This window comes from Bacillus rossius, chromosome 11 (genome assembly GCF_032445375.1).
Source record: "Bacillus rossius redtenbacheri isolate Brsri chromosome 11, Brsri_v3, whole genome shotgun sequence".
In the NCBI taxonomy this organism is placed as follows: Eukaryota; Metazoa; Arthropoda; class Insecta; order Phasmatodea; family Bacillidae; genus Bacillus; species Bacillus rossius.
In genome coordinates this window covers 59,216,075-59,228,160 of record NC_086338.1, presented here as the reverse complement: position 1 = coordinate 59,228,160, position 12,086 = coordinate 59,216,075, and the positions used below count along the sequence as shown (strand labels likewise).

At 41.1% G+C, this 12,086-nt stretch overlaps 1 protein-coding gene across 1 annotated transcript in view; it reads right to left on the bottom strand.

Annotated features, from left to right (window-relative positions):
• Positions 1-12,086, bottom strand: part of LOC134536491 (cell adhesion molecule Dscam2-like) — a 160,424-nt gene that overhangs the window by 65,254 nt on the left and 83,084 nt on the right. Inside the window, exons 8-12 of the mRNA XM_063376213.1 lie at positions 8,083-8,222; positions 5,840-5,957; positions 4,021-4,234; positions 2,749-2,986; positions 1,204-1,497 (exon numbers count right to left, since the gene is read on the bottom strand). Of these exons, the coding sequence (XP_063232283.1) occupies positions 1,204-1,497; positions 2,749-2,986; positions 4,021-4,234; positions 5,840-5,957; positions 8,083-8,222 (1,004 nt within the window). The remainder of the gene's footprint in view (positions 1-1,203; positions 1,498-2,748; positions 2,987-4,020; positions 4,235-5,839; positions 5,958-8,082; positions 8,223-12,086) is intronic.

The following is a 12,086-nucleotide window of genomic DNA, read 5'->3' as shown; positions in this document are numbered from 1 at the left end:
CCTATATTTATCCACCATGTTACGGTTACGGTTACAGCTCAATTATCATAGTTGCACCTATGCTTGACGAGAAGACTGCGCGCCAGTCCCACTGCCTTGCGCTTAAGAGGCGATACTATACTAGAAGCACCAGCGAGCGTCGCCACTTATCATACCCCCTCACAGACACAAATAAACTCCCGATTAGGACGGCCCCTTAACAGGATTGATACAAGCTTTGCCACGTCGAATTAAGTAAACTGCTAGCGAACATACTTGCCATAAAAAATATTGTTTAAGTTTTCTTTTATGCAGTTGGTCATTAAGGAATTAGTGCAAATAACAGTTTCTTTTACTAAGTTTGTTCTTCAGGAACAAATAAAATATAATTTTTTATGTTTAGTATATTCATGTGTGGTGAATACAAAACGAGATATTACTAGAGGATATGATAGACTGAAATCAGCTCTATATTAATAAGAAGAATGTATCAGACAGTTTCAGACAGTGGGAAACTAGGCGATAATGAGTACTGAACCGACCCTTGGTCCGTTGCCGCTAGTTCTATGCAATGGCTATCAGACACTTTCGGCTTGGTGCCATGTGTTTTCCTTTTTCTAAATTTGTTTCCTGCCCTCGTCCCCTTTTGTCACCCTTGGTGCCCGTTCCTTTTTGCGACCTTTTATGTATCGGGTTCTTCTCTTGTCCCAATTCATGCTAGATTCGCACTCCGTGTATGTATTCTTTTCTGAAGGGAATATTGTTAGTTTCTTTCAGTACAATGACCTGTTTATCAACACAGACTTGATCATTCTATACTGAATTGTATTGATTGTAGCTATTTTGACATGCCCACTCCAACTCTGAGCCAATGTAAATAATGAAGTTCTGGAGCTACTAAAATACATGTTGCAAAATAAAATATACTAAGCGATTTTTTTTATATTATTTAGAATGTGCTGGTAGTTTATGGGAAAGTGTGTATTAATGAGATCTAGAAGATAGCCAGTTATGACATAGAAAGCTGTATTATTCTAAAGTTCAAAATGATCAGGGACAAGTGTGGATATCTGAAATGGAAATGAAGCAAGAATGTTGCAGCAGAGAGCACCAATGAGTATGGGAAAGCACTACTGATGAGTAGGGGATGAGAGATGGTTCTGGAATAGTGAGCTCTAGTAAGTAGAGAGAGCAAGTGAGTTCTGGTCCACGCGAGAACCGCACCATAGATGTTGAGCGTGGCGGAGTGCTGGGCGGCGCCAAGCAGGTTGCGCGCCACGCACGTGTACAGGCCGCCGTGCTGCACCTTGGCCGACGAGATGTTGAGATGGCTGACGACGTCGCCCGCCTGGTCCAGGAAGCTGCCCAGCACGTAGCTGCGCGGCTGCAGTTCCACGGCATCCAGCAGCCAGGTGAATCGCGGCGGCGGGTTCCCCGAGGCGACGCACCGCAGCGACACGGGCGGGCCCGGCTGCAGTGTCTGCTCGATGAACGTCGACTGCAGCTCTGGTGCTACTGCTACGCGCGCACATAAACCGGGAGTTTAGTATATGCCTAATACTGTACAATTTATTTTACTGAATAAAATACAAATTATGGAATTATAGTTGGCAAAAATGAGTTGATACTTTTTTTTAAACTAAATCAATAAATCTATGTATGAAGATTCAACATAAAGCTTTTATAAACTCTGTGCAATCTAAAAATGCTGGTTCTGCAATAGTGTGCACTGGTAGCCATGGTCAACAGCCAGACTCCACCAAAATAAATCAGAATGTGAATTACTCTATTGCTGCTGGATTACAGAAGTTGCACAATAATAGAATGCCATATTAAAGATAATTTATTATCCTATATTTGGCATGTATACAAAATATGATCAAACTAACTGAAAAAAGCCACAATGTAGCACTTCTTGTCAACAAGAAAGAAAATACTACCACAATTAAAAATAAAATACACTACAATAAAGAAAAGAATCTTGTCTGTAGAATACAAATTTCAAAGAATTTAAATGAATCTAAAGGATTCAAAGCTAGTTATTTATTGAATTAAAGTAGGTACGATTTTCATAGTTGAGTTACTATTGCTAATGACTTGGGGAATAATTACTTACACAAGCGCATGTATGGCTATTGGCTTGATAACTATGGACAATGTGGCTGGCAGATTCAGGACAAACTACAATCCATATATTGTTTAAGATACATTTCAGAAATGTAACCAGCCTTTACTAAAGAACTGCAATGTTCATGCAACATCATGAAAACGTGTACAAAAAGTATGCCAACTGTCCTCAACCTCCCCATGAATTGCTAACCTGCAAACTGTCTCCGATGTCATGATTCACCATACACTGGTACATTTCAGAAATGCAATGTTATACTTATGGAAGCATCTGAATCGAAGATTGCGCTTCGCTGATTTATCCACGTGTTCCCTGAACCCTTGCGGGCCGGCATATACTCCTTCGAATGGGCGGATCCACTACGAAGTGGCGTTGTCCCATATGGTGAGGGAAATGGATATGCTGTTTCATCACAGTCTGGAGGTGTCGGGGAAGGGTTATTTCGAGAGGCGGGGCCACCCATCCCAGCATCGACACTAACCAACCCCTAGCCCATTTGGCAACCAATGTCTTTCCTGCTGGCTATGCCCCTCCAGCAGGTAGTAGGGGTGCCTACGCAGACCCCTCAGATCAACCAGAGAGCCCATGATCCATGTTCTGCAATGTCCCCTAAATGAGCCACCGTAGAAGTGCAGACTGACCTCCGAGCACCAGCTCGCCGCTGGCCTGGGCGCTGTCCTCACCATCACGCACCACACACTGGTACATGCCACGGTCCTCCTTGCGCACGGAGCGCACGACGAGGGTGCGGCCACCACGGAGCAGGTTGATCCGCGCGCCGTCAGCCAGAGGCCGGCCATCCTTCAGCCAGGACATGCGCGCCGAACCGCCCACCGCCACGGAGCAGTTGAAGTGCGCCGACGACCCAGCGTCCACCACCTGCATCACCCAGCAGCATTTTCACTCGCAGGCCCAGGTGGCCAAGCTTGCTGTATAGAGCTTGGCTAAGGCTGAACTTCGATCAGTATTGCACACAGTTACTTGGATATTGCAACATTAACAAATGTGCAGGAGCAAATAAATCTTAGTTTTGAAATGTAATGCGATAAATAAATTGTTTTTTTCCCCCTTCTGAGATAATATTCCTAAAAGTTAAAGTAACAGTATCATACATTATTTAAAAAAAAACTCTTTCAGTATATTTTGAAACTTAAGTCAAATCCCTCTTCAAAAAATGTAATTAAGTTGTAAATGTCAGCAAAGAAACTGAAGAAAAAAAAATCTGCACAGCATGAAATGATTTTCAAATGTTTTTTTTTTTCATAATCATATTTCATAAAATGTATTTTTTTTCCCTTCTTACTCAGATAATTCTGTTCCGACTTACATGTAATCTTCAATAGGTTTGAATTAGATTTGCCAGCTTAAATGATAACAGTTAACTGAACTCAAACATGCAGGTTTGAAGTTAAAAACTTAACATATTTTATTATTATAATTAAAATTGAAATTAAGATCGACTTACATTCTCAAGATTGACATATGCTTAAACTCACAAGTATATCTGGCAATATAAGATGATTTAAAAAATCACACATATATTTTAATTAGTATATATATATATATATATATATATATATATATATATATATATATATATACACACACACACACACACGAGTTAAAATTATTCTGTGTTAAGCTTATGTTTTTAGTAACAGAAATAATTTGCTTTTACTAATCACAAAACATATAAAAAAGTTTGCAGTGGAAATTGCACATATTACTAAATAATTTAATATTTTATAACCTTTGAAAATATGTAACCTTTATGACAAGTGTTTTAAACATTTATATTGGTAAATAAGACATTTAATTTCATTTTCTGTGCATCTGATCATTAGTCAACACTCGAGGCTTATACTTAGGGACGATCATGGGTGCAAGTTTTACAGATGGAAGAAGTGTTGTACCTGCTGCTGGGGACGCATGTGCGCGGACAGTGGCTCAGTCACGACCAGCGACAGCTCCCGGCTGTCCTCGCCGGCCACATTGCCCAGCTTGCAGACGTAGCGGGCTGAGTCCTCGACCTGCGCGCGCGGGATGCGCAACACCGACTGCAGCGGCCTCACCAGCACCGAGCCCGCAGGGATCTCCTGCAGCGCTCCCGGGGCCTTCCGGTACCACCTGCATGGGCGGTGTTGCCACCTTAGCCTTATTGCAACTAAACCCCCTAACTAAGCAACATGACTATCAGTTCCCGAAATGTCGCAACTGTTGTGTCTTTGTTAGCCCACTGTATATTCTGTGCTGTCATCATTGTGGTGTCCAGAAAATATGTAAAGCGGGAAAAATGATTTGCGGTTTCTATGAAAACTGTAGCTCTTTTTTGGAATTATGAATTTGGGAATAATTAACCACCAGCAGTTGTTTTGTTCGGTGTATGCAAAAGTATATTATTTGTGGCAAACTGGTTGTGTGATGTAAGCATGAAAATTTTGGATTCGTGGACTTGAGCTACGAGGGGCGTGGATCTAAGCTATGTTTTACCGACATAGCTAGCACAAGAGAGAGATTTGTGCTAGTCCATTGCTAGTCCATGCTTTATCTACTGTAAGTTATTCCTCCCCTTCTGTTGTCCTTATGGGTGTTGCGGCCTAGACAAGGTATTGTATCCAAATTTAATAATGTTTTTGATAGCTGTGCTGGCGAGCGAATTTCAGTTTCAGCAGTGTAAATTTTTTTTATGATAGTGCCCGAGTATACTAATGCCTTTCATTATAAGTCAGAGAAACCATCTTTTTCTGGGGAATTTTTGTTTCCAATCCCACAAGGCTGATATCAAGTAATATTTTTGTGATTTATACTCAGCATGGTAGCAGAGTGTGGTTTCGATCTACAGCCCTCTGAGTTATTGGCCCAGGACACTTCTGCACTCCTCGCCCGAGTGCCCAGCAACAAGCACTGGAAGTGCCAACCCACCGAACCACTCCAGGAAAAGCTACTCAGTGGCCCAGAACCCAACGACAAGCTGAGAACAGATGATAGGCCAGCTAAAAAGGGCTCGTTTAAGAAAATATCTTGCTAAGATAGGATACTATTTTATTTAAGTTTAAACTGTAAAAGTTATCAGATTAACAATATTTTGCTGCCTAAGTAATGCAAAGAATTCCCCCCCCCCCCCCCCCCCCAAAAAAAAAATAATGCATGTTTGATTTTATTTTTAATTCCTATCAATAGTGGATTTATTCAATATCTAATAAGTTAGTGCATGTTGGGTATTTTAAAGGTTTTGAAAAAGCTTATAAAAACTGAAAACATTACACTTTTTATTTATTTTTATTCAGAACCATAGTTAATTGGCTTATCAACTATTCTCGGCTTCACTTTGAGTTCTGGGAAACTCTACATTAACCTGAAAATCCAGTTTCTAGTAGTGTTAAGACTATTTAGAATAATGAGTGGAATGTGCGATTGACATACCCACTTCACCATGCTCAATTTCTATGAAATGCTTTACTGTTACAAGTGGAACAAACAAGACATCAAATAGCACTGCAGTTACTAGTTGGGATTTCGTAAACAAAATGGAAGGCACACACACTAAAAAAAATATTTTTTTTTCATCAACAATATTACTGATAGGATGCAATGAAACATGTCAATAATTAAATATAAACTATATCCACAAAGTACCTGATTTATTATTACTGTAAAATCTAACAAGATGTCTGAGTTGTTCTCAGTAAATTATGGTGCTCGAAATTGTCGTGAAATCTTTTCGGTTCTCACCTGTAAACTGGTGGAGGGTTCCCCTTCCCCACGCAGACCAAGTCTGCAGTGTTGCCAGCTCTCACTTTGACGATGGTGCTCGAGTGCTCTATCCGGGGAGCAAGGTTACCTTCAGGCTCTGGAAACATTACAGACTCACATCAACCGCCATTGCCAGGGTTCCTCGGCGAATGTGTGCTCCAGGGTGTCTTGGCTAGCGGCGGTGGTTCCTCAGCAACCCCGACGTGACACCTGCGCCAAGTTGCAGCCCACAGGGTGGGTCGACGCGACGAACCATCAGAGCTTAACTAAAAGTGTAATTATCAGGAGAGCAGGCGCTCGACCTGTGGAGAGGAGAAAGAAAGTACGAATAACGAATAAAACAGTCCTACAACTGCAAGACTCTTTGCATATTTCTCATTGCCATGCTTATTACAGGCATTATGAACCTCTAGCATGAAACCTCATTGGTATGTACTTGTCATTTTCGTCCAACCAAGGTAAACCCAAGCATTAAAAATATCTCGAAATTTCACCCCCCAAACCCTCCCTCTGAATGGCCTTGTGTTTAATATTATGGTTCTGGTGAATCATTGAATGTTTTGTTTTATTGTTAGATCAAGTGTATAATTGAAATGTGAAGAGCGTAGTTGAAGTGTGAACATCTCAGCTCTCGGTGCATGGCAACATTCGGCGTGGACCAGCCCAGGGGTGTCCAGCCTGGAAGGCCTCGAGGGGCACACTGCAGAACCTAGGCATGGTAGGCAGCACTTTAACTGTGGGCCAGTTTTCATACAGTTCTGTGCATAAAACAGAAAACCATTATGAAATAAAGTATATTGTTTCATTATAAATGTTTAAAATTTTTCAAAGAATAAAATGAAAGAGCGAACTAAAAAATTAACAAAATATGTCAAAATCAGTACAATTGAATTCCGAAGAGAACCACTCAAAAAGTTCATTTTCAAAATTAAAATTATATCTAATAAATAGCAAAAAGAAAATAATAAACTAAAGACAAACAGAAATAAATAACGTATTCAAAAAAAATTTTGAATGAGATATGAAATAATTTTCATAACTTTTAAAGATATTTTTTTCTAACATCTTTCGCAGGCCATATAAAAAGGCTTTGTGTCCTGCCAGTTTTTACGAAGGTAAATCAAAGTGTTATGTAGATATTATTGTTTAATCATCACATCAGATTAAGATTTAATGCAGCTTTAACTTTTACACTCATGCCATTGTTTAGCGATTACTTGTGAATTTTATAAAATGACAGGAAAAATTCCAACAAACTTAATCAGAAAGGATCTTCATTAAAGATTTTTCTTTCACCCTTCTGGCGACGAAAAGCAATCTTGCGACAACGAGATTTAAGCTATTATGAGAAAAAAATTGACAGGAATGAAAGGATGGGAAGGAGAATGAAAGTAACAGGAAGAGAAAAAAAAATAATTTTTAGGAAGAAAAGAGTTTCAAGCAGAATGTAATGACACTTCGTCGGATTATAAAAAAGGGGATCTCATTACTGAGCAAGAATGTAAATGTATAATATAAATAATCCTATCAAGGTGTCGGATGCAAGAAAATGGCATTGAAGGATAATGTTCAGATTCTCAAAACAAGTGCGTTAACCAGGATCAAGGATATTCAAATGTCATTCAAAACTTCAGGCCAGTCAGCGATTTCGCCGCAGCTGAAACCAAGGCCAGTGAACACGCATAAAGGTCGCGAGAGCAAGCAAGCTCCCGCGCGTGATCGCCAAGGAACTTTGAGACATAGGCTAAATCCAAGATGGCAGTTGGCGCTAAGGTCATCCAAGATGGCATCCAACATCATGGGTCAAGGTAAAGGGTCAATGCTATTAATTCTTTCAATGCTATAGTAGGTCTATGCCGGTATTGGCTAAATCCAAGATGGCAGTTGGAGTTAGGTCACCCGAGATGGCATCCAACGTCATGGATCAAGGTAAAGGGCCAATGCTATAAATGCTTCTAATGCTATTAAATTATCATTAGAGTGACTGATAAGCAATTATTTTCTTGATAGTATTAACAAAATTAATACATATTATTTGTATAATTTTTTTTTGGAATTATTTATCTTTAAATATGTGCTGTATAACTGAGAGGAATGCATGAATTGATATTATATTAAATTGCTTTTTTTATATTTTTAAAAATTCTTAAATATTATTTAAATGATTGACAGCATATTGCATTAAAAGATAGATGTGACGGGAAGACAACGCAGACACCGACCTGTGACCTCGAGCTGGCCCGGCGCGCTGAGGCGCTGCTGCCCCGTCAGCACGTGTCTGGTCCAGCAGTAGTAGCGCGCGCGGCCGTCGCTCGGCGAGGCCTCCGCCACGTGCAGGGACCCCGAGGCCGTCATCACGAACCTGCGGGGCGCCAACACAGTCCTGCTGTCGCCTCCGGGAAGTCGTCTCAAACTCGAACTGAGATCACGCTGGGACACGTCCTCTTTCCAGGCGCCAAGGAACAACTAAGTGATGCCCCTTCCCTGTCCAAATAAACCCGTTAGCTAAAAAACAACTAGAGATATAAAACAACTTTTCTTAAAATGTCATAAATTCATTAAAATAGGTAGTCAAAGGGGTAAATACTTTTCCACATTTATGACTCCTCATTTAACTGGAAGGTATTCCACACCTACCACACAAAACCCTCCCACTTTTTCAATATCGTCCACCCCAAATTCTGTAACAGGGTATGCTCATTTAACTAAAGGAAGATAATCGTTTATTAAAAAAAAATTAACAACAGTTTCTTTCACTGTGTTGAAATACAAACAACCAACATGCTATTAAATAATTTAAATGATCGTAGTTTATATATATATATATATATATATATATATATATATTCAGATTCCTAAAGCAGATGCATCTTTCACCTCCTCTGAATACTCTCTTGCTTCTTCCCCCCCTCCCCCCCAGAACCAAAGGTCTTCACAACACACTGGAGGTGCCGTCTATTTCGAACTTGAAGTCACTCAGGCCAGCAAATTAGTTACCCACAAACCGTAGTTACCTACCTGCATAAACTCTGATACTATGCGACACTCCAAGAGAGGGGCGTAGGGATGATAACCCCCTATTAGTGCCATTTATTTTAACATTTTTAAACTATAGACTAGGCATATTTTTGTTTCATAACATATTACTTCCTAAAAGCATGTCATGAAAATGTCCTGCTCCTACTGGGAGTAGAAAATACAGGAAACGTATAAGAAAATTTAAAAGTCATTCTTTGTACGATAGTCCCTCCCGAAAGAAAAAAAACACATGCATTCCTGGCTCTTCATAGAAATTTGTTTATAGCTTGAAACTAACTCGCTAGGACGAACCTAAACATGGCTATCTTACGAAGTGAGTATTTCTATACAAAATTTTTTATAAATACAACAGCACGAAATAAACATACTTCCTGAACGACACTAATATTTTGCTATGCAGAGGTGGTGTGTTCGTTTTCATTTTGACTTCAATTATTATCATTGTAAATATTACACACACTAACTAACCTCTTACCTTAGATGTTCAAGAACCTCATTGACTCTTCTACTTACTATACACATTTTGCTATTGACCAAATAATGTGTTTGAAACGGAACAGGGAAGATTGTTTAGTTCACGAGTGTTTAGACGCACAGTCTATTGGTACTAGCACTATGCATTGTTGCTTATTGTCATAGTTAAAGAATTAAAAAATTGATGTCAATGTCTCGTCAACAGGGCGGTCGTAACTGGCGGAATCCAATTTCAAGGACTGGAAATGAAATCAAGAGAACTCTGTTAAAAACAACAAAAAAAAGTTTTCCATTCCTGACCATTTTAGATTTTGTGTCTGTGTTATTGTTTTTCTTTGGAAAACTTTCTTAGCTGAAGATTTTTAAATTATTTTTCTCCCCGCATTAACTGACATAAGTTCTAAGTCTGAGACACTATAAAAGCTTTTACTTGGGTCAACAGATTGTCATCTTATCACGTAGAAATGTTGTATATTGAGGTAAGTGATTAACGTTCAGAAACTAAGATATGGTTTACTGCCGACCTGATTTTAGCAGTTAAAATATCGGTTATGTACCCACGACCTCAGAATACGGGAGTAAAAAGGAACATTTCTGGATGAGGGCGTGAACGAAAAGTGGCAGAGGCTAAGCCAGTGGGTAGCTAGATCGTACTTAATACTTTATAGCAGCCACGTAAACCGAGACTGTAACCTGCGCGATACGTGCTATGCAGTAAAACGTAAAACGAAAATGAAGATAAAATGAGTCCATAACGTGCAGGGACGTAAACAAGTTTGGTAGCAGTTTACGAAGCAAAGAAATAGCATCGCGCATTAAAGGAGCAGAAAGTTGAACCTAATAGAGACATAAAATGGATACTTTCCACGAAAAAGTCCATCGAATATGCAGTATCACAGGTATATGTGTGTAAACATTTAATTAAACTTTAATTTAATTTAAATATATGAGAATATAATTCTTGAAGATATAGGCTACATGTTGTCCAATTAATTAAGTGTTAATGATAATGCAGATTTAAATTTAAATTAAATAATTTACAGTTTTTTTTAAACAAATACTGATACATCTACAGCTTGAACCACTTAAATTCTTCGAACGTAACTTTTGGTTTATGAGATAAACATTGTGCGATAAGTTCTGCACCAGCGCCAGATAAAAATCAAACATATTTCGATGTCTAATAGAATAGATTTCCTTATGAACTAAGCTAAGAATGGAAGTTACACACAGTTTCATTATTCACTATCCACTTAAAAAAAACCGCACACCTCTACATTATATGGTGTCATCCATGCAAAGATCAGAGTCAATTTGTGACAAATGTTTTCACCAGTTATAGCTAGACTATGCATTAATTTATTTTCGTAAAATGATTATTGATAAAATTATTTGGTTTGTCTAATTGTGTCTTATTGTCAATCTCTTCAGTTTTGTTTTCTGTATTTCCGAAGATTAATGTATTTAGTGATTGGAAAACAGCTTTTTACAAAAAAGGGATTTTAGCAAGCAAATATCCAATCTGCTGTGTGAGACAGAATTCTAAGGATCGGTTTCACTCTTCGTGTAAGATACGACGAATACGAAAAGGCTGCAGGAAGGGGCGGGAGTGTGGTCAAACATATTCAGCCTGGAGGAATGAGGGGGATTGCTGGTAGCCTTCCTCCTGGGTGAATCATGACTCCTCCTGGAAGCGGGTGATTGTGGCGCGCCTACGTGGAATATGCGTGGCTTCATGGGGATGTGGTGGGAGGGGCTTGGCAGTTACCTGCCTCCTGGGTGGAGCATGACTCCTCCTGGAAGCGGGTGATGGTGGCGCGCCTACGTGGAATATGCGTGGCTTCATGGAGATGTGGTGGGAGGGGCTTGGCAGTTACCTGCCTCCTGGGTGGAGCATGACTCCTCCTGGAAGCGGGTGATGGTGGCGCGCCTACGTGGAAAATGCGTGGCTTCGTGGAGATGTGGTGGGAGGGGCTTGGCAGTTACCTGCCTCCTGGGTGGAGCATGACTCCTCCTGGAAGCGGGTGATGGTGGCGCGCCTACGTGGAATATGCGTGGCTTCATGGAGATGTGGTGGGAGGGGCTTGGCAGTTACCTGCCTCCTGGGTGGAGCATGACTCCTCCTGGAAGCGGGTGATGGTGGCGCGCCTACGTGGAATATGCGTGGCTTCATGGAGATGTGGTGGGAGGGGCTTGGCAGTTACCTGCCTCCTGGGTGGAGCATGACTCCTCCTGGAAGCGGGTGATGGTGGCGCGCCTACGTGGAATATGCGTGGCTTCATGGGGATGTGGTGGGAGGGGCTTGGCAGTTTCCTGCCTCCTGGGTGGAGCATGACTCCTCCTGGAAGCGGGTGATGGTGGCGCGCCTACGTGGAATATGCGTGGCTTCATGGAGATGTGGTGGGAGGGGCTTGGCAGTTACCTGCCTCCTGGGTGGAGCATGACTCCTCCTGGAAGCGGGTGATGGTGGCGCACCTACGTGGAATGTGCGTGGCTTCATGGAGATGTGGTGGGAGGGGCTTGGCAGTTACCTGCCTCCTGGGTGGAGCATGACTCCTCCTGGAAGCGGGTGATGGTGGCGCGCCTACGTGGAATATGCGTGGCTTCATGGAGATGTGGTGGGAGGGGCTTGGCAGTTACCTGCCTCCTGGGTGGAGCATGACTCCTCCTGGAAGCGGGTGATGGTGGCGCGCCTACGTGGAATATGCGTGGC